We start from the raw sequence: 23672 nt of genomic DNA on the forward strand, positions 1-23672 counted from the left end.
AACTGGTGACATATAGAGGGACGTTTAGCTGATTTTTCTTCCTTAATGGTTCACTTAGTTACTGAATAATGTATCCCAGTAGTTTTTTGCTACAATTAGCTTTTAATGTTTTATGCTACAGTGCTAATAAGAGTAGTTTAAATAGACTTGAAAGTTGTATTAATTCCATCCTTTTTCTTTTAAAAAAAAGGAGCTAAAAATTAAGTCACCTTGAGAGAAATTGATATTATCATTGTTACAGACAGCAGGTATAAACAAATCTGTATGTGCGCCTAAACTTACCTATAGATATTGCTACAGATATGTTTTATATCTATAAATATGTTGCATATGTGCAGTTAATACACGTCCATGCGTATCTCCTTGTACTGCTTAAAATTATTAATTCTTGTCAAATAAACTGACCACTGACACTACTCCTCCTGACCAGCGTTGCTCACAAAAGAAGCAACTTGGTTACAAAGCCACACCTGAAGTTCAAACTTTTGCCCCTGTGACTTTTAATTCAGAGCCCGTTGTTGAAACCACTATTCATCTTCTTTGTCCACAGCATCTTTATGCTGTGGTCTATCTTTCCCCATAAGCCAACACACATACTTCTCATTAAACCTCAAGGTCAGCTGGAACTACCTGCTTCTCACTTAGAAAGGCCATCAGGATCCCCAAAGTGAGCGTTACATATGCCATAGAGCTCAAGTTTCCTGTCCAGGCACCCCAAACGCAGTGCACAAGAATCTGGCCATTTTTGCTTGATATGCTGACAGAAAAAGAAAATGTGAAATTTATTATATAGTTTTATTTATACTTCCATTATATTCTACAAAATATGAAAGGTGGTATAAGCAAGATGTAGACTTAGATGGCTAATATATTGGCTTTGTTCCAGAGGGTTTCATATTTCGTTTATTTTCAAACTGAACTTGATCAGGTCATTATATAAATAATAAAATGTGATGTATCATTTATATGAAGAATAACTGATCTGTGATCATTTTGGTATTGATTAAGTTAATAGAATGAGCACTTACTTACCTTATTACAAACCCTGTATATTAAGAATATGCCTTAAAATATAAGCAAGGGTCTGACAAAAGGTTTGATCTGGAGTGGTGGGCGTGAGTTCATTTGACCTCAGCTTTTCTTCCCAACCCAGAAGAGACTGAGAACAGGCTGCTGGCCTCAGGGCCTCTGTTCTTTTTCAAACACCAAGTTGGCCTACTATTCTTACTAAATCATTGCCACTCCCTTTGAAACCCAAGCTGATATAATGACGACATTGTACCAAGTAATAACTTCAATTATATTTTCCACTTGTAATTTCACATCTACATCTAAAAGAGGCTCTGTCCCTTTCTTTTTATTACGACTTACATTTATAAGTATGTTTGGAGCAATTTTAGGCAGATTCATTGTTAGTTTTTATTCTTGTTTTCCATGTGTGAGAAGAATGACTGATTTTAATGGTCGGCCTCCTCTCTTCCTCAAAGTCTTCAGTTGAGTTAATGTTTGGTTTGTCTTAAAGCCACTAGTTTCATTCATTCTGTTTGAATCCATTGATTCAGAGATGTTGCACAATGTCAGTAATATGATCATTACGTTGCATCCCTTTGTTTTTCAGACGGTCTATTTGAAAACCAGAGATGGAGAGTGGATAAGCCAAGGTCACACAGCAAATTCATGGCAGAGCTGGGACTATGAATCTGAGACTGGGGTGATATTCTATTTTGTGTAGAGTGTCTCTGTAAGAGGGTAGTGTTGGATGTATCTGCCTGTCTGTTCCCATTTTTGGCCATGGTCCATATTGCCCAGGGTGACTACCTACTCTTTCACCCCCTAAAACCTTATCCATGATGAGCTTCTCCAGCTAACCATTGCAAACACTGCTCCAGTGTTTCATTACCATTCCATTTCCACAATGTTTATGTCTAGAAGAGCTACCAAACCTAGACCTCATCTTAGAGGAGAGTTTACATTTTGTGTCAGTGCATTTTACCAGGGACGAGATTAACCTGGGTGTGGCTCAGATAAGAAGGTTAAAATAATTACAAAATGAAAAATTGAGCATTGGCCTATTGAGCATTGTCTTCAAATATCTGAAGAGCAGGTTGTGGTGTACAGTAATTAAAATTGTCTCCACAGAGTAAAGCTAGAATCATTCAAGTGGTCAGTCTATATATATACTAATTGAAGACCTTTCTGCCAATGATAATGTATTAGTTTTTTCTCACACTGCTATGAAGAAATACCTGAGACTGGATAATTTATAAAGAAAAGAGGTTTAATTGACTTATGGTTCTGCATGACTGGGGAGGCCACAGGAAACTTACAATCACGGCAAAACATACCTCTTCACAGGGCAGAAGGAGACAGAATGAGTGCAAGCAGGGGAAATGCCAGATGCTTTAAAAACTGTCAGATCTGGTGAGACTCACTCATTAACATGAGAACAGCATGAAAGAAATTGCCACCATGATTAAATTACCTCCCCCTGGTTCCACCTCTGACGTGTGGGAATTACAATTCAAGGTGAGATTTGAGTGGGCACCTAGAGCCAAACCATATCAGACAAGTAGACCAAAAAATAGATGTCTCACCTTGTGAAGGCTTTGCCCAACCCAAGTGCAAGACAGCCCATTCCATCACAGCACTCAGGGCAGACTTGAGTTCATGTCGTAGCTCCAACTGAAAAACCATGAGACTTTTTAGCTGCATAAAACGGTGAACATGCTAAAGATGATGATGATGATGGTGAGGATAATGATGGTGATGATGATGGTGATATTGGTGATGATGATGATGATGATAGTAATGGTGTTGGTGACAATAACAGTGACGATGGTGATGATAGTGATGGTAATGATGATGAAGATGAAAATAATGAGCAAAATGGTGATGAGGAAGACAAGAGTGTGATAGTCATATAAACACAGGCTGCTTCTGCCAAAAATGTTAAGAGATCCTCACACTGGATGGGAAGTGGAGGAGCCAGGTGATTTCAAAGATTTTCCACTTCCCCTGTGATTCTATGACTCTTAAGTAGTTAAATAAAAACAACAAAGCTTTAGTGTTAGATCAATAATAGGTCAAATCCAGTATGTATGAAATATACAACCTTGTATTTGTCAGATTATGTATATTCTTAAGGCCTTTTATTCTTAACCCTGGAATATGGTGATAAAATATCTATCATGCAAAATAGTGGACATGGATAGTCTTATGGGGTAGTCTCTGTGTTAAGCATCGGGGATGCAGTAGGAGAAAGAGATGCACCATTCCAGCTCTCCACTGTTTCTAAGAGAGGAAGCGGAAAAGTGAAATGTGGACAGGTATGTAGGTGGGAGAGAGGATGGGTGGTTACACATGACAAAAAGCTAATGCAGTGAAGAAGTAATATAACATATGAGGAAATGAAGATAATGAAGGAGGGCAAGGATGCAGAGAGGCAGGAGTGGAGGTGGCATCATAGGGAATCATCAGGGAAGCCTCTGTGCCCCTGCTTGCCCTGGAGAAATTGTGAGCCATGACCGACACAAAGCCCCAGGCAATTTTTTTCTGGCACATACCAAAGACTCATCAGAGGTAGTTTCCTTTAGCTACTCTGGCTGCATTCTGGACACACAGATTTAAGGAAATAGGAGTGATTGTTCTCTAATCGCTGATATCTGAGATCTCCAGACATCAGATGAGGTGATGTGTGTGTGAGGAAGGGAAGGGAACTAAAATTTTTGCAGGTGTATATGCAGCAGGTGGTCTGCAAGGTGCTTTGCTCACATCCTCTGACCTTTCTGTCACTCTCCTGACCCCATGGGGATACACAGGTTTTGTCTCCCTGACACAGGGAAATTCTCAACCATCCTACTTGCATTTTGGTTTGCTCACCATTTAATGTTCAGCCTGTAGCACACAGACTACCACATAGAAATACGTGATGATAATTGGATGGATGGATGGATGGATGGATGGATGGATGGATGGATGGATGGATGGAAGAATGTCATAATGAGAATGAAGTATTCTTGTTTTTCAGATGAGGAAAGCTCAGAGAGGTTGTGTGACTAGTATGCAACCATGGACCAATAAATCTGCAGAGGTGGAGTCAATCAACAAGTTATTCATTCATTTACTACTCCTCTCACAGGCTTTGTTAACAGTGTAGCCCACTCTTCTGTCAGCTGGTAACATAAAGACAGATAAGGCTCATCACTGTCTTTAAGACACTTATCATGTGGAAAAATGAATGGGCTGGCAAATTTCAGAGCCCAAATTTCAGTAATTTTCCCAGTATATAAGATGAATTTGTGGAAGTTACAAGAATAAAGGTTTTGGTGGCACATAAAGAAGATGATTTTTGCATTTCTGTTTCGATGCATGCTTGTTGGTGAGTTTCTCTTCTTCAGGAATATTCAAGGTGAGGCTGAATGATCCCTGGTCAGGGGCAGGAGAGCGCTGACTCAAGCTCAGGGTAGCCTGTTAGATTGGGTGGGCAGTCACGGATAGGTCTCTGCCACCCCCAGGAGTCAAATGCAATGCAAATCTGCAGACCATTTCTCCATTCCCAGTGTGGCCACTGGCATGGGGTCCTTGAACTGGTGGGCACTAAGTATCTGAGCAGACCACCTCCTGAGCATGCCCAGGGACTTCTGTATCTCCATGAATGGGCACCCTCACCCAGAAAGAGCAGTCAGTGAGCAATTTGGGACTGGGAGAAGATTTCCAGCATCAATCACTGCAGAAGACTCTCACTTTTTCCCTTGAGTGCAAAAATGCACAGGAACCCACGGAGACTTAGTGAGACTCTAAGTGGAACTTAGAGGTGATGAGGACAACTTCTGTGCACTTCATGCTACAGAAAGAACAAAAATCAGAAAAGCCCTCTGAAAGGCCTCCAATTTCTCTGGTCCCACAGCCAAAAGAACACAGGGGCTGAAGCCAACACCTCCTGTGTGGGATGCCTGCTTCCTATCTCTCCAAAAGGTGACCCTTTAGCTGTAGTTCAGAATATCTGAGCCACAGCTAGCATTCACGGTGTGCTTCCTCTAGGTCTACTGCAGACCAGGTGCTTCAGAAACATGAGCAAAGGTCCTTCAAATAAATGGGAAGGTTGAGCCTCATTTCACAGAAGAAACCACAGGTTCCACGAGGTGGGGTGTATTAGTCTCTTTTTATGCTGCTGTGACATACCCGAGACTGGGAAGAAAAAAAGGTTTAATTGGTCTTACAGTTCCACATGGCTGCGAAGGCCTCAGAATCACGGTGGAAGGCAAAAGGCACTTCTTACATGGTGGCAGCAAGAGAAAATGAGGAAGAAGCAAAAGCAGAAACCCTTGATAAACCCATCAGATCTCATGAGACTTATTCACTATCACGAGAATATCACAGGAAAGACCGGCCTCCATGATTCAATTACCTCCCCCTGGGTTCCACCCACAACAGATGGGAATTCTGGGAGATACAATTCAAGTTGAGATTTTCGTGGGGACATAGTCAAACCATATCATGGGGTAACCTGTTCATGGCCACCCAGGTTGTAAAGACAAAAGTCATGGTTATGAGTCTTTCTCCAGCCACTGACTCACTCTCTCACCTTGTTCTCACTGTGTTTATGGAGGCCAAATAAAAGGGGCAACTTCAACTAATAGGTTAGAATGCCACTGGCTCTGTATTCTACAATATGAGATGGGCTAACCGATTTAGTCAATGTGCACTTGGTAGAAATTTACCTGTCTATAAGTTTGTTTCTTCCAATAGATTAGCTATTTCATGGCAAGGAAAATAGTTAACCCATGCTTCTATTTCTAGAACCTAACTGGGACATGGAACTTAACCAGCTCTCTAATGGAGGCACCATGACATATGAGATGGTGGTTGCATAAATATTTAGCAGGTTCTCTAACCTCTAAACAATCTTCCCTTCCCCTAGGCCAGTTCTACACCTTAAGGGCAGCCCTCAAAGCATGTCCAAGGTCATGTAGCTATTCAGTGGCAAAGGCAATATTCAAACTCTGTTCATTCCACTTCACCATATCACCACCTGGAATATCTGTGTTATACACAAACCAGTGTGATAGTCTGAGCTGCCCAATGTGCATTGATTGTGCACTTGCTGTATGTCAGTCAGTAGACAGTGTCCTAGACTGGAGAAAAGATTCCCTTACTGAAAACTAGGGGACCAGTATCCTAGTGTGGAAACAACTCAACAGTTTCAACCAAGATTCTGCATTGGGGTGAATCCTGACTACAAACTGCCAGCAGTGCATCAAATGAGGAAGATGTGATATCATACCAACAAGGCCCTAAGAGGATGGTCCTCCCCATCATTTGCCTGTGTGATGTTGCATGAACTGCAATGACTTGGTACTGGAAACTCTGTATTTGCAAGGCCCAGAGAATGGGAAAGAAATTGAGGCCTCAAGGGATGTTTCTAGGGGTACCCAAAAGCCTGCAAGTCCTAAGCTGAGTCCTGTGCACAGTAAGGCTTGGTTTAGAAACAGAAAAAAATATACTGCATAGTCCACTACTCAGAAAAACTTACAGAGACATGGTACAGAAAGACACATGCAGAGTGTTCACTGCTGGGGGCACTGGGAACAGCTTCCAGAGAAAGGTAACTGGAGTTGGATTTTAATGAGGGAATGAAATGCAGAGATAGAGGAAGGGTTTCCAAGTAGGGGGTCTCTGCAAGAGCAAAGATGTGATTTGTTCTAGGAAAACAAGTCTAGTCTCAGAAAACCTTGCTGAGCACCTGTCAGTGCGAGACCTGTGTAAGGCTTAGAGGAGACAAGGAGAGGAGCAGTTCCAGCCTGTCCAGCCCTCCAAAATCTCCTGGTTCACTGGGCCAGGTAACAAGCTCCTCTCACATGGCAGGATTAAGGCATATGGTTAAACAGACGAGAACCTGTAGGTGGAGCAAGATGAGAGTGTGAGGTCTCGAAGACCAGATTTAGGATAATGATCTATATCAGGGCATCTCTCAGAGCTAGCAAAGTTACACAATCACCCCATTCCCTAATTGAAAACAAAGGCAAACAATATATATTTCCAAAGAAAGAACTTCTAAACAAATATATTGGGGAGAGGGGATGCCAAAGGCAAAGTTTGGAATAGCCACTTGCTGCCCTCTTTGAATGACCTCAGATCTTTAAAATTCCTTATCTTCCCTCTAAGGACATTGGACAGATAAAGTCGGCTGGGTATCTCAGGGTCATTAGCACAATCTACTGAACCAAGTTGCGTTTTGTGTTCAGAAGATCAGCTCTTCTGGAGAAACTCCTCTGACAAGCTGTCACGAACATCCATGTGGAGTTGAGAGAGCTTGGGGGAAAGAACAACATGTACACCGGGTATTTTATTTGGAGATTGTCAGGTTTCAATCAAATGCTGCATCTTTACCTGTGATTGATTTTCCTCTCTGTTTGAAGACAGAGATTTAAATCAAGTGAGCGTATCAAACTCCCTCACTATCCTGGGCCACGTCAGCTGCCAAATGTGCTTCTCCTGCCTTGGAGCCTGCCTCTGAGCTCTGCACCTAATGCTTACCCTCTTCCCTTCTGGAGGCTGGTGGTCTCCTTACGCTAGCAATTCCAACTGAGAGATGCCACCTCCCATGGCCTCTGTCCCCTGCGGTTTGTGACTCTGCAGAGGACACCCATCCGTCGTGGCTCAGGATAGAAAGTCGGGCCTTTCTTCTGTCTCCTGCATTCCTAGCATCCTAAAGATTTTATCTCTAAACTTTTCTTGACTCTAGTCCTTTCCCATACCACTCCAACTACTGTTCACTCTCTTATCACCTCCCAGCAGCTCCTTTAAAAAATTAAATTTAAGGGGTGCAAATGAAGTTTTGTTACATGGATATATTGCATGGTGGTGAAGTCCAAGCTTTTAGGGTATTCATTACCCCAGTAATGTACATTGTGCCCATGAAGTAATATCTCATCCCCTATCCTCCTCCCCCATCCTGCCTTCTGAGTCTCCAATGTCTATCATTCTACACTCTATGTGTGCACATTACTTAGCTCCCACTTGTAAGTGAGAGCCTGTAGTATTTGACTTTCTGTTTCTGAGTTGTTTCACTTAGGATAACGGCCTCCAGTTCCACCCATGTTGCTGATATGATATCTTTCTTTTTAATAGCTGTATAGTATTCTATTGAATACACAAACACACACACACACACACACATATATATATATACCACATTTTGTTTACCCAGTCCACCCACCCACCCCCTCCCCCCCCACACACACCACGTTTTGTTTATCTAGTCATCCATTTATGGACACTTAGGTCAATTCCATGAGATACCTGCCCTTGTATGTTTATTGCACCACTATTCCCAATAGCAAAGATGTAGAATCAATCCTAACAGTTCTTTTCTTCCCCAATAAAGTCCTTTCAAACTCACTCTCTCTGGGATATGTATTTTCAATGCACATCTGATTCTGTCGCCCTTTCTCCCGCTTAGAGCTCTGCTCGGGTCACCCTGCACCAGTCCCATTCCTTAGCAAAATTTAGAAAGTCCTTCCCCACTTTGACCATGCCTTTCTCTGTGTCCTTGTCTCTTTCAACTTCAGCAAACCTGAAGAGCTTTCATCCCCCAGCACAGACATCAGGCAGACTCGCACCTTTACCTCCTTAATTCATTCATGTCCCTGATGACTTATATCAGGTTTCAGCTCCTTCAGAGTCTGCAGATTCCTCAACTCCCCATCCCCAGTCCAGGAGTGGGGGACAGTCCCATTTCCCCATGGCTAGAGCTTCCCTGGCTCTGCACTTTACTTTTGCACTCACCAAGTCTTGCATAAAATATCAGTTGGGTTTTTCTATCACCCATTGGACTGTGGACCCTTTAGGCTCAATCTCTCTCTACCCTAGTACCAACTTCAGTTCATGGTACTGTCAGTGTTGAAAAAGTGTCCAATAAATAGATAATTAATTAATTTTCTCTCTCAACAACTGCACTCATAGCTCCAGAGTCCCAAAACTGGAGGGAAACTCCCCCACCCCCACTTTACAGATGTAGAAACTCAAACCCAGAGAGGGGAAAGCTATGTAGTGCCAAGCCAAGCCTGCATGGGCCCAGGACCCCGACACTGGTCCAGGACGTCTCTCCCAGCAGCAGCATTCCTTTCCCTCCCGCTATTCTCTGCTGATACTCACCCCTGGCCAACTGGAATTAGCGCTCATAAAACGCTAGCTTACTGTCAATCAGCTTCATTTGTACTAAGAATCGACCTGAGATAAAAGCAGAAACTCGGCTTATTGAGCTTGAAACGATGGTCAGAAAATCTCTACAGCGTTTTGAGACCCTTGCTGTCAGTGACTTCTGGAATCCAGGACATTAATTTGAAGCCCAGCTCAACTCTAAACCCTCATTCCACCCATTCTTATCTAATTCCAATTCTGTTACCTATGGGGACAGAATTTGACTTACCCACTAGACTATCTGATCCTAGGAATCCCATTTACCTACCTATCACCACTCTCCTACCTCGAGGCAAAAATCAAGCATACAATAGATACTCAGGAAATAGTGGATGAAAGAATTTAGTTCTGACTCTAAGAACACAGGCAGACTAAGGCTTCTAGCAGGCAGGAAGCACCAACTACGCAGCCCTTTGGTGCCTGCCACTGGGCTACACCTTAAAATTCCATCCCATTTACTCCTCCTCATCATCACAGGAAGTAGTCGCTGTTCCCATTTTAGAACTAAGGAGACTGAGGCTGAAGGAGGCTGTATAACCTGCCTAAGATCACCCAACCATGAGCATCAGAGAAAGAATTCTAGCTGAGATCGACTTGACCCTAAACCCTAAATTCTTACCCACCATGTGCTGACACACTTACAGGTCAATTTGTGCTCCCCTTGCCCACAATTTGTCATTTCCAGGTGTCTGTTGGAGGAATGAGACCACATCATGTTCAACCTTATGAGCTTATTTCTGTCAATCTGTGATTTAAAAAACAAAAAACAAAAAACAAAAAACCCTGGAAGACAAGAAAGAGACATACCTGAAGCCAATGTGTGAGCTACCCAAGAGGGCAAGGAAATTGAAGCCCAGGGATGGTGGCTCCAGAGAGATTTGGATTACACTTAATTAAGACAAGTTCCTTTTCTCTTATTCGGTTTTTTGTGTTTTTTTTTTTCCTTTTGTCGTGGCTGCACTATTGGCTTGTGCTGTCTAAAGAGAAAATAGTTAATTGGTTTATTTAGCCAACTATAGATGGATTCAGTATTATTCTTCATCGTGTGAATTAAATTAAATAGTTTATTTACCCCCATGCAATCCATTCAGTTCATTTAATTTAATTTCATAGTTATAATATGGGGAACAAACTAACTAGATTTCTCCCTTTGGGATGGAAATGGGCAAATATTTTGGTTCTGAATTAACAAGCAGCAAAGCTGATATTTATAATAAATCATCCATTGTTAGCCATCCTGATAATTATTCTGTGAATGGTCTAAAACAGACATGGGCATGTAATAGACACATTGTTGGCTTTTACTGCAGTTTAGTTCTTTGTGTTAATGAACAATCTAAACTGAAAACTCAGAGATGATTCCAGAGCAAATAGGTTTGTTTCACAGACATGAATTGAACACCTACTAAGTTCCTGGCAAGGTGAAACAGCCACAAACACATCACACCAACCCCTGCCAAAAACATGTCTGTGTCTCCTGTCTCCAACAGGAAGATGTCGCAGTCCCCACAGGACCTCCCCCGACCTGGCTCCACAGGCTTCCCACTCTCAACTCCTTCTCCTTCCTTCCTGCTCCCCACTTGCCCCCCACTTGCTGTAAGCTTTTGCAATGCTAAACCACGTGTAGTTGCATAAACACGCCAAGCCACACAGTGATTGTAGGTCTTTGCCTCCTCTGTGCCCTCTGCCTCCTTCTTCCCACTCTCCCTGGTGAACTCAGACTCATTATTCAAGATTCAGTTTACTTTGCACCCCCTTCTGGGCAAGGTGCCCTAAAACGTCACTGGTAGAGTTGATACCATCCTCCATCGTGGGGTCCATTAAGTGTGGCAAGCATCACACCCTAATGCAAGTGGCCTTATTGCCCACGCTAAGTGTATGGCTTTGGCCATCCCCAGATCAGGGAATGAGCCTGCCTCTACCTCCTACACTCTCACCTGCAACTCTCACATCCCTGAAATTGGGCTGATAATAATACCTTCCTCGTATCGTTGTTTGTTTTGAGGATTAATTGAGGTTACAGTGTGTGAAGGACTAAATGGCAATGTGTGTAATAGTAAACCTCCAATAAATATTAATTATCACTATCTGTTTATATATCACACTGAGCTATGAGTTGCTGGAGAATCAAGACTTTGTCTTTTTTTAATCTCGGGATTCCCGTTGAATAGCACAATGCTTTGAAGAGATTTTTTTCTTCCATCAATGCATATTTCATGATTTATAAAGAAGGTTAGAGAATTTCAGATGACGAATAAGGTGCAGCTGGTCAATGGAAAAGGGGAGGAGAAAAAAAGAAAAGCTTTGTTATTTGAGAAGCACCAAAAATTGCAGAAAAGATCTTCTTGACTTTTGGTAGATTCTGGAACCTATCAGAAAGGACTGGCCAGGAATTAGGAAAATAGGTTGATTGGGAGAGCATGGGGAAAGCCTGCTGCCTGCAACTTACCAGTCAGGAAGCTTTGGAGCAGACATACAAATTCCCACTGGAAAAAAAGGTGCAAATCCCCGGAGTTATACAGTCTTTTAATCCTTCATCACCTAATACTCTCCTGAGCAGTCCTTTTCAGGAAAAGGGGCAGAATCCTAAGACAGAGTCTAGGAGATGTTTTCTTTGAATGAGGGGAGCAGATCTAGGAAGAAAAGAAACTCAAAGCCTGACAGCTCTGTGTCTGCATCTCTGCTCTGTCTGTTAAGAGGTGTGTCAACTGGGACTGTTCACCACCTCCCCTGGGTTAAGATCCCTCACCTGCAAAATGGGGAGGGCAGCAGGAATGTGAAGGTGAGGAGGAGAGGATGGTGGGAAAGAGTCCGGGAGGGAAGAGGCGAATACGCAGAAATGGCCGGGGTTGGGGTATGGTCCTTCCACCCTGGCCCTGCACACACAGTGCTACGATACTGGCTCTCCAGGCATCACACTTAGAGCTGCATATCAATTAGTCACAGGCCTTAAAGCTGAATGTAATTAATTCTATAATACACTGCTGTTCCTGCTACATTCCAGTAAAATCACATCATGAAATTGGGGCATGATGAAGGATTTCTGACAAAGGGAAGGCAGATCTGAGTCAACCCTGCACACGTCCTTCATGTCAGGGTGGGATCCAAGACTGTGGAGCCAAATGCAGGCCTGTGGATGTCCTGCTGTGTGCACAAGGAAACAGGGTGTCCTCAGCCGTGCCCCCACCCCCCACCGTTCTAAAAGAATGCACACAGGGCAGAGAAAAAAAATGGTAGGAGGCCGATGAGTGCCTAACAACTTGTCACATTCCACCTCAAAGTCCCATCCGATTACTTTTGCCTACAGATGTTGGGAAATACAATTTTAATAACTTTCTTATTGTGCTTAGTAGAAATCTACCATCTGAGTTATTTTTAAATGTACAGTTCGGTGGCATTAAGTATATTCACAATGTTGTACAACCATCACCGTTACCCATCTCCAGAACGTTTTTACCATCCCAGACTGAAACTCCATGCCCATGAAATACTAAGTGCCCCATCCCCCTTCCCCAGCCCTTGGGAACCACGATTCTACTTTCTGTTTCTATGAATTTGACTACACTAGGTACTGCATGGAAGTAGAATCACATAGTATTTGCCCTTTTGTGACTGGATTATTTCACTTAGCTTCATGTCCTGAAGGTTCATTCATCTTGTAACGTGTGTCAGAATTCCCTTACTTTTTAAAGGCTGAATAAGATTCCATTGAATAAATATGCCACATTTTGTTTATCATTCTTTTATAGACAGATAGTTAGGTTGTTTCTACATTTTGGCTACTATGAATAATGATTCTATGAACACAGGTGTACAAATAGGTGTTTGAGTTGCTACTTTTAATATTTTGGATATAAGACCCACTAGCGAGATTTCTGGATCATATGGTAATTTTATGCTTAATTTCTTCTTTTTTTTTTTTTTTTTTTTTTTTTTTGAGACAGAGTCTTGCCGTGTCACAAGGCTGGAGAGCAGCGGCATGATCTTTGCTCACTGCAACCTCCATCTCCCAGCCTCAAGCAATTCTCCTGGTCTCAGCCTCTCTAGTAGCTGGGATTACGGACGTGTGCCACCACCCCGGGCTAATTTTTGTATTTTTAGTAGAGATGGAGTTTCACCATGTTGGCCAGGCTGATCTCCAACTCCTGATCTCAGGTAATCGGCCCACGTCAGCATCCCAAAGTGCTGGGATTGCAGGCGTGAACCACTGCTCCCTGCCCTATGTTTAGTTTTTTGAGGAACCTCCTCCATACTGTTTTCCACTGGTGACTGAACCAGTTTATATTCCCATCAGCAATGCCCAAGGGTTCCACTTTCTTCACATCCTTACAACACTTGTCATTTTCTGTTTCTTGGAAGAAAATATCATTTCTAAGTTAGGCACATTGCTCCTTCCAATAATGTAGAGGTTATGTTAGTAAGAAGTGGCGAGTGGATCTTGGGAGGAAGAATGCTTTTTTAGTACCTAATGATACAATTCCCGAAACATAGAAAACAGAAGCTTAACAGAACCACCGCAAAGAAGGGACAAATCCCCAACACAAGCAAGAATCTCTAACACACTTGACTCAGAAAATGATAGAACAGTCATAACACAAGTAAAATATATGATAGGACTGAATATCACTATTGAGATGCTGATGTACAGCACATAAACCAGGATGTGCAGGTAGTGTAACTGATAGATGCATGAATGTGTACACTCAATAGGGAATATATGCTCTTTTTAAGTACACATGGAAGATTTATAGAAATTGATCCTGTACTAAGTCTAATCCTCCTCCCTCCTCCCAAAACGGGTATCATGCAAACCATGGTCACAGCACAACTAGAAATCAATGACAACAAAATAACCAAAAAGCAAGGAAACTGCTATTGAGTGAGAAAATGCTGTGTATGCAAGCACCAGAGGAGGATAAAGGGTGGTGGGGAACTGGGACTCCAACAGCAGCCTCTGCCCACCAACCCACATCATCTGTCTCAAGTCAAGTTTCATTCCCCGACAACCTCTGGGTTTATATCTGGGGTTAGTTCTTGTTTTCATAAATAACAAAGGAGGATGTGCATCTGAAAGTTTCAGCTGGGTAAATCTTCTCTTTTTTTGAGTTTTTAAGTTTAACTTTTAATTTTTATTTTTGTGAGTACATAGTAGATGTATATATTTATGGGATCCATGAGATGTGTTGATACAGGCATGAAATGTGAAATAAGCACATCATGGAGAATGCAGTATCCATCCCATCAAGCATTTATCCTCTGTGTTATAAACAATTCAATTACACTCTTTTAGTTATTTTTAAATGTACAATTAAGTTATTATGGACTGTAGTCACCCTGTTATGCTATGAAACAGTAGGTCTTATTCATTCTTTCTAACTACTTCTTGTACCCATTAACCATCCCCATCTCTTCCCCAGTCCCACACTACCCTTCCCAGCCTCTGGTAACCATCCTTCTACTCTCTGTGTCCTTGAGTTCAATTGTTTTGATGTTTAGATCCCACAAATAAGTGGGAACATGCAATATTCTGTGCCTGGCTTATTTCACTTACTCAGAAAGAGAGCTGAGAGTCTTCCACTCCACACCCTTGTCCAAGCAACTGCTATTTATTTATGTTCCTTTTTTCTTTCTTTCCTTCCTTCTTTCTATGTTCTTTCTTCCTTTCTTTCTTCTTGTTCCCTTCTTCCTTTCTTCTTTCTTTCTTTCTTTCTTTCTTTCTTTCTTTCTTTCTTTCTTTCTTTCTTTCTTTCTTTCTTTCTTTCTTTCTTTCTTTCTCTCTCTGTCTCTCTCCCTCCCTCCCTCCTTCCTTCCTTCCTTTCTTTCTTCCTTCCTTTCTTTCTTCCTTCCTTTCTTCCTTCTCTCTCTCTCTCCTTCTTTCTCTTTTTTATTTTATTTCATTCTTCTTAGAATGAAGATCCTATTACTGAAAAAGCCACCACTTAACAACCCTGAGACAACCATGAGCAGAAGCTTCACAGATCCAGACCACAGGCTGTTTTGGTAAAGGCGGTGAGCTATAATAGTTTCTACATTTTTAAAAGGCTTTGAAAGTTCATAACTTATACATTAGTCCTTTTATCAACAAGTAGGATTGTTGTCCCTTTTTCCATTTTAATTCTCTTTTATGAACGTTAATAATTGACACAGCAGCCTTCTTTAGGTGAGAATTTTGCTGGGATATCTCTTTCCATCCATTTTCAGTCCTTGGAGCTATTTGTTTATCTGTGTTTCCTGTAAACAGAATTTTGCCATATTTTAGTAGGTCTGGTTTTGATGAGTTTAACTTGTTTTATACTGGAATTATTAAAATTTTGGATTTATTTCTGTCTTCTTAGTTAATGCTTTCTGTTTACTCTACTTTCCTTTTTTAAAATTTTTCCTCTTTCCTTCTGTTAGATGATTGAAATTTCATTTAAGCAGTTTTTTTTTTTTTTTTTTTTTACTTCTACTCATTTGGAAACTATACATTTTGTTTATTTATTAATGGCTCTGAAAAAATTTAAATCACCTATTAAGTGCTTTTTCTGGAAGGCAGAGCTATCATCAGTATCTTGGCATCTTCCCGAACAAGACAATCTGCAGAGCTCACTGCCTCCAAATAACGCTCCTCCCCATTTCATTGTTGTCTAAAATTTAGCTCCAGCTTGTTTTCACATTTTGTTTTTATTAATCACTATTACATCATGTATCAAATAATACACTCAGCAAATATTTTGGGGATTCCCCAAATATTTATTGAGTATATTATTTACTTTCATTTTTAGCATCTAATTCCTTTCTCCTGGGTTCATATTTCTTTTTGCTCAAGTACAACCTTCGGGATTGGCAATTTTCTGGTTAAGGGCTAGATAATAAATAGTGCAAGCTTTGCCAAACATTTGGCATCTGTCACAGCTTCTCAGCTCTGCCCTTGTAGCAGGAAAGCAGCCACAGGCAACAGGGAAGCCAGAGGGCATGCTTATGTTCCAACAGAACTTTACTTATGGACACCGAAATTTGAATTTTATGTAACTTTTCATTTGTCAGAAAATGTTAATCCTTATTTGATTTCATTTCAATCATTTAAAAAATTAAATCCATTTTAACCCACAGACCATACGAAAACAGGTGCCGACTGGATTGGGCCCACGGGCCATGGTTTGACGATGTCTCTAGGTTGTGTTGTTCTTCCAGAGAGGATCTGTAGTCAATGTGCTGGTTTGTCTGTCTTTAAATTTCTCTATTTTATATTATACTTACTCTTGAAAACTACCTGGAATGAGTAAAGTATTTGTGACAGAAAACTGTTTTCTTTTTGAATATACTACTTAATTATTCTTCCGGCATCTAATATTCCTGACGAGAGAATGATGTCAATGTTCATTTTCATTCCTTTGCAGAAAATGTGTGCGTGTATCTGTGTGTGTGTCTGCGTGTATCTGTGTATGCCTGTGTGTGTGTTTCCATTTTCTCTCATAGCTTATAGCATTTTCTTTTTACTCTTTATGTTTGGAGGTTTTTCTAGATGACATCAGTCAGTCCTTGGAATATCCACATGGCACATTTGTAGAGGTCTCCTGTGCTTTCTTCTATTCATCTGCTTTTCCTAGAAACCCCACTGAACTTGTGTCACAGGGCCACCCATCTTCTATGTCTCCTGACTTTTCTAATGTGTTTTCTCTTTGTACTGCTATGGTCTTGGAGGTTTCATCTGTCCAGCACATCTTTAAAGGTACTTTTGTGATTTTCAAAAATGTATTTTTATATACGTAATTTATCACAGCCTTCCCTAACTTTCTGTTATTATTTCAAGACGTCTTTTCCTCCAGAGTCTTCTTTCCTCCTGACATGGTTGCTTTCTCTCCTTTCTTTCAGGATATTAAAAAATGTTTCACATGTCTTTTCAGATTCTCTAAGTTCCCTTCTTTTCACCGGATATATATTCCTCTGTGCTATGTTTTTGTTTGTCTCACTTGGGCTCTGTCCTCCTCCAGTGTTGTGTAATTCTCAGTTGTGAGGTCATCACCACCCTGGGTGATTTCGCTTCTTTGAATTCCAGGAACCCCCAAGATGCATTATCACGGCTCTAAACATGGGTTCTGCACATGTCTAAGTTCAGCCCCAACCCCACATGAAGAACTTATTTCCAGACACCTCCTACTCTTATGGTGGCTCCAGACCCTGCCCCATGCAGAAGGCACTTCTCAAGTTCCAGGACCAGGGCTTCAGCCACAGCACTCGGTAGGCAGACACAGAGCAATTGCAGCGCTAGAAATGAGCGGGGGCAGATTTTCAGTCCCCACTGCAAGTTTGCGGTCCTTTGCCACACCTACATTGCCAGATGTGGTCCCCTGCCCCTCCTAGGACCTGAAACCCTCAGCCCAGCTTTGTGCATGGCTCTGGGCTCTTTTCCCAGCACCCTCTTGGGCCCCAGTGATTCAGCCTCTAGTAACCATCCTAAGCACCCTCCTTTTCAGGAAATATTTCCATTTCTGGTATCTGTAGTTTGCCCATTCTTGTTTCAGCGCACTGCCATGCATTTAGTATGGCTTACTAATATTGTTCCTATCTTCCTTATGTGTTCAGAGAAGTGGGGAAAAGTTGTAGTATTTATGTGGCGCACCATTCTAAACTAAAATTCTCACTGCTTTTTGAATACAATGGAGTAATCATATCCATCTCTCAAGATGGCTTTAAGAACCATATGAGATAAATGCTTTGGAATCCGTGAAGGGTCTAAAATATAACAAATAGTCATTATTCCCTTTTACACTGCAGCAAGACCCCACAGATACAGTGCCAATGAGAGAACTTAAGATGAACTGGGGGCAACACAGACTTCTGTGAATACCAGTGCTGCCAGATGTTCCATGACAGTACTTTCTAGAGTAAAAGACTTTGGGAAAAGTCAAGAAGCAAATGATAACACCCTCAGGGAGATCTCAGATACATGCCCGTGCATTACAGGACGCAAGAGGCCCTGCTGTAAAGGCACTACCCTTACTTTGCTTAGTCATATTTCCAAAACACATTGATCATGAAAGCCTCTTTAACGTAGTGACTAATGATGTTCAAGAATGAACAAATCGGGGACTTATTAAAGAGTCCTGATTTTCTGAAAGACTGAATTACAGAAGAGCTCTAAATGGGGCTTTACTGAGGCACAATACAAGCCATAGACCTCACTCAAAGGCAGTCCCAAAATATCACATGAAGTGCTATACTGAAATAATAGCAATCCAAAATATTAAGTTGGTGCAAAAGTCATTGCGGTTTTTGCCATTAAAAGAATGGCAACAACCGCAATGACTTTTGCACCAACCTAATAGCTTACTTTATTTAATAATGTACCATAAGTAAGAACTTGTTTTACACTGAGGAATGACTTGGAGAATCAGTAAGTTGAAAGCCTACTATGGGAATGCTTATTGAGACTAGGGCCCTAAGATGAGCTAAGTAGAATGAGCCAGTATTATAGGTATGAGTATGAATAGTAATTCCAACTTCACTTAACCTCAGTGTTATCTTCTATAAAATGAGAATGATGCCAACCACTATGGCAGATCATAAACATTTGGTCACTGAATAAATAAATGCATATTTCCCTTTGCTGTGGCCACAGCACCTACCGCAGAGTCTATTGAACATGGCTGGGGCACCATGGGTCATGGGAGCCTGTAATCCCAGCACTTTGGGAGACTAAGGCAGGAGGATCCCTTGAGCTCAGAAGTTGGAGACCAGCCTGGGCCACAGGGAAAAATCCATTCTCTACAAGAAATACAAAAATTAGCCAGACATGGTGGTGCACACCTATAATCCCAGCTACTCAGGAGGCTGAGGTAGGAGGACTGCTTGAGCCCAAGAGGCGGAGGTTGCAATAAGCCAAGATTGTGCCACTGTACTCCAGCCTGGGTGACAGAGCCAGACCCTGTATCAAGTAATAATAACAGTAATAATTTTATTTAAAAAGAGTCAGCTGGACGTGGTGGTTCATGCCTGTAATCCCAGCATTTTGGGAGACCCAGACAGGTGGATCATTTCAGGCCAGGAGTTCGAGACCAGCCTGGCTAACATAGTGAAACCCCATCTCTATTTAAAATGCCAAAAAAATACCTGGGCGTGGTGGTGCATACCTGTAATCCCAGCTACTCAGGAAGCTGAGACACAAGAATCACTTAAACCCAGGGAGCAGAGGTTGCAGTGAGCTGAGATCGCACCACTGCACTCCAGCCTAGGTGACAGAGCGAGACTCTGTTTCAAAAAAAGAAGAAAAAGAAAAGGAAAGAAAGAAAGAGCCTATTGAATGAGAACTGTAGGCATCATCCTGCGAAGTTATAACTATTAGTAGTAAAAGAAATACTGTTTCTAAACCCATATTATGCCTTAAATCATACTAACAATTCTAGCTGATCTACCACAGATTTTTACAGCTAGAAGTAATCTAGTGGGTCACTTAATTAACGCCTCTACATTTTGGGTAAGGAGACTGAGGTTCAGAGACAACCTAGGACTTGTTAGAGGCGGTGGCAGTGACAATGAGAACCTCATCGTGCTGGCTCCCCACCTAATGATTTTGCAGGACTCCAGGCTACCTCTCTTTGGGTGAAACAAAAGTTTATTCGAGTTCAGGCAAGAAACCTAGGGTTTAAAAAAGGCAAGAGTTTCAACATTTTTTATTTCCTTGAGCAGATCTTAAAACACAAAGGAGGAGCATGAATCATATTCTACCTTTATTTACATCATCTGGCTTTTTCCAATTTCTACAAATAATTGAGAGTTCTACAGCATTGAGAATGGTCAGAAAAAAGGGCAAATTGTTGCTCCATATCAAATGCTACTGCCCCTTAACTAGGTGCCTGTCTGGAAGGCTGGGCCAGGAGTTCCCCACGCTGGTCCCAAGGAGGGGCACAAGCTCCGGGTTTGTTTCCGTCACCTGGAAGGCGATCGTCAGAGCCTGCCATGTGTGCATGTGGATGCGTCTGTGTATTTTTAGAACGTTTTTAAAAGGGAGGCAGCCAAAATATTTTTACTGCACAGCAGGCACTTTTTCATGTTGGAGTGTTGGAAAGAAAAAGAAGAGAAAGAAAAGGGAGGGAGGAGAAGATTTAAGACCAGCGCACAGATTGAAATGGTTAATGCCTTCTCAGGCTGGAGAACAAACGCTTTGAGTGCTGAAGACTCCTCCCGCCTCTATGTCTCCAAGTGTCCCCATGCAGATTCCAGGATCCACACATCGGAGGCACCTGCCACTGAGCTGGGTGTGAAATCTAAAGACCAGGTAGGGCTCAAATGCAAGACGATACTGGGAAGAGCATTTCAACCAAGGCAGGGTGAGAACAAAGCCATGTGGCATGTGGGTTGGGATGTCATGTGGAAAGTCACAAGGAATGAGGTTTAGAAAGCAAACTGGGTCTCAGCTGGAGACAGAGTCCAAAGCAGGCCCTGGGAAGTGGACACTGCCCATGGACAAAACGGTTATGATGAAATTTCATATTTTGAATAGCTCTGTGTAGCTCAGAGTGCATTTTCACACCTCAAAGTCATCAGGTCCCCAAATAACCTCCTTGGTTTGCCCTGTGAACTCTATTGCACAGAGGAAGAGACTGAAATTCAAGAGGGTCATGCAGCTAATAAGTATCAGAGTTGGGATCTGAATCCAGATCTTCTCAGACTACCTTCAGGGTGCCTTTTTTGCACACAGGGTGGCTTAAAGATTTTTAAGCAGGGTAGAGACAGGATGTGAGGCGTTGGGTGGGATCAGGGTGAGACCTTGAGGCTGGGCAAGAAGGTCAATGTGAAGAATGGTCTAGAGCAGATGTCTGCAAACAGTATCTGTAAACGGCTTTGTGGTCAGTCATTGTTGCAAATTCTTCTGTATTTTTGTCATGTGGTTGGTTTTTAACAACTCTTTAGAAATGCAGAAATATTCTTAGCTCGAGGGCTATGAAAATAGACTAAGGGCTGAATTTGACCACAGGCTGTCCTGTGTTGACCCCTGCTCTAGAGCCTGGATGTAGAGAGCCATTCAGAAGGCTATCAAATTACCCCAGGTGAGGAGCAGGGAGAGCCCAGGCTGAGATGGAGAAGAAAGATCAAGAGCCCATTCTGCAAGAAGCCTGCACAAGTTAGGGGCTGGTGGGGAGGTGCAGCAGGTGAGGGGCCCCTGGAGGAGCCATTCCCTCCACAGTGCCTGCAACAGGCTGGGAGCCCAGCCCAACACTAGCTCCTCACTGAGAACCCCCTCCATGCCTTTCTTAACCAGGGTGTGGAGGCAAGCACTGAAGGCCCATGGCCAGCCATGGGAGCCACAAGAATCAATCGCTTCCAGTAGGATTGATGCATTCGAAAGAGCCTGGGGCAAGGCTGGAGGCCACGAGAGGAGCTTCCAGGCCACGCAAGCAGGGAACAAAGCCGATGATCACACTCCCATCAGTGGGCCACCTTGGTGAAGGGAAATGCCCAAGTTCCCAGCACCTGCAGAGCCTAAGACATAACAAGCAGCATTCCCTGACACTCACCAAGGCCAGGTGCTGTGGTAAGTATTTCCCATACATTGTCTTGCTTATTAAAATTTCACTAGATTCCCACATGGGACTAACTATGGCTTAGAAAGGCAACCACTGTGGTAGAGAGTGAGAGTGACTTGCTGACTCTGCTGTCCCACACCTTTTCCCAGGAGTGAAGGCTCGAGAAACAGGCTTACTCCACCCAGCCTCCTTTTTCTCCCCTGTAAAATCGAGACCATCATTGCAAAGTGAGGGAAAAGGGAAGAGTCAGTCAAACACTCTGACCAGCGCCTGGCACCAGGTACATGACTGACGTTTGCAGTCATTGGGGTTCTTGCCCTGTATCACACAGCTAGCAAGGGGTAGAGCCACGACCTGAATCCTGATAAATCACTAATTGATCATAGGAAAAAAATGTACAACTCTAGGTTTCCAGATTTCCTCTATGGAAAATGAAGCTACGTGTCCTTTCGATCTTCAAGAGAGGATAAAATGAGATAAGCATTGGATAGAGCAATTTACCATAGCAAGGAGTGCTTCTACCTGGTTCAAAGATGACTGTAGCATGTACCTAGGGGCAAGAGTGAGGTCACTGTCAGAGGGTAGCTGGCCCCTATGGATGCTGGAGGTGATGTGCACTTGGCAGAGAGGGAGGCTGGGAGGGCGGTGAACATCTACAAGAGGCTTCCCCGTGTCCAGCACCGTTGCACGTTTCAATCCCCCTCCAGGTACGTGTTCTACCTGTTCCTGTACAGAAGAGAAATCAGAATGCCAGAGAAATGAAGAAACTTCTCCAGGTTCATGTAATCACCAAATAATGTCTGCTTTGACCATCTCTGCATTTTGTGCTACACCAAGATTTAAGCAGCTGTTCAAAGGAACAGTGCAACAGATGTCACAGACGTGACTCTTCTTGAAAGGAAGTCAGATTTCATAGATGGAAAGGCTGGCCTTTTCCATTTGCCTCCTCCAGACCCATAACTTTGGATAGGGAGGTTTTATTGTCCGTGAGGCTTATGCATGTGTCAGAAGAACGTCCAAGCAGAGCAATCTAAGTGGCAGACCCCCTAGGATAGGAAAGAAGAAAGACGCTGCTGACACTTTCAGAAAACTCTTCACGTTTTGTGACATACGTGCTTGTCTCGAGTGATCAGGAGACAGCTGGAAGTCCAAACCATGCAGTAATAGCAGAGAACCTGAGGAGAGAGAAGCTTCCCAGGACGTTCTGAGGTCTTGTGCCGGGTACAGGCTTTCCTTCCTGCAGCATCCCTGAGTCCAGAGAAATCACCCCCCGTCCCGTGGGCCAAGCACTCATCGCAACAGCACTTCGAGTTTGCTGTGCTTAGATTCACTTGTGGAACTTGTTAAAAATATAAAATTCCAACCCCACCTCCCAGGAATTCCCCAACTTTGCATTTTTCTAAGGCTTACTGCCCGAGTGATTTGGGGCACATGTGAAGAGACATTGTCTCGGGCTCCATTGCGTCCTAGAACTCATTAAACAATTGCAAGCGCCAAAGAGCTCCTAAGAAAGAGTGGGGGATGGTGTGGAAGTGTAGAACAAAAGGATGTATTGAGGGTAGGAAATCGCAGAAACATCTTATGAGAAGGTCTCCTTTCAGCTGACTCCTGAGCCAGGAATTGGGAACGGTCAGGGGAGAGTCTTCCAGGCAGTGGAGAGTCTGGTCCAGTACAGGTTTGGAAGCAAAGGAGATCACAGCATATTAGAAACCTGAAACAATATAAAGTCAGCTGGGCGTGGTGGCTCACACCTGTAATTCCAGAACTTTGGGAGGCCGAGGTGGGCAGATCACCCGAGGTCAGAGGTTCAAGACCTGCCGGGCCAACGTGGGGAAACCCTGTCTCCATTAAAATTGCAAAAATTAGCCAGGCGTGGTATTGGGCACCTGTAATCCCAGCTACTCAGAAGCCTGAGGCAGGGAGAATTGTTTGAACCTAGGAGATGGAGGTTGCAGTGAGTTGAAA

At 42.8% G+C, this 23672-nt stretch overlaps 1 protein-coding gene across 1 annotated transcript; it reads left to right on the plus strand.

Moving 5' to 3' along the window:
- Positions 1-17247: 17247 nt before the first annotated feature.
- C7BH14orf177 (chromosome 7b C14orf177 homolog) lies at positions 17248-23080 on the plus strand. Its single transcript, XM_025392969.1, has 3 exons — positions 17248-17421; positions 21443-21715; positions 22415-23080. Exons 2-3 carry the CDS (start codon positions 21469-21471, stop codon positions 22591-22593), a joined length of 426 nt encoding a protein of 141 aa, XP_025248754.1. The 5' UTR covers positions 17248-17421; positions 21443-21468; the 3' UTR covers positions 22594-23080.
- The last annotated feature ends 592 nt before the right edge of the window (positions 23081-23672 follow it).

The sequence above is a fragment of the Theropithecus gelada genome, chromosome 7b (genome assembly GCF_003255815.1).
Source record: "Theropithecus gelada isolate Dixy chromosome 7b, Tgel_1.0, whole genome shotgun sequence".
NCBI lineage: Eukaryota > Metazoa > Chordata > Mammalia > Primates > Cercopithecidae > Theropithecus > Theropithecus gelada.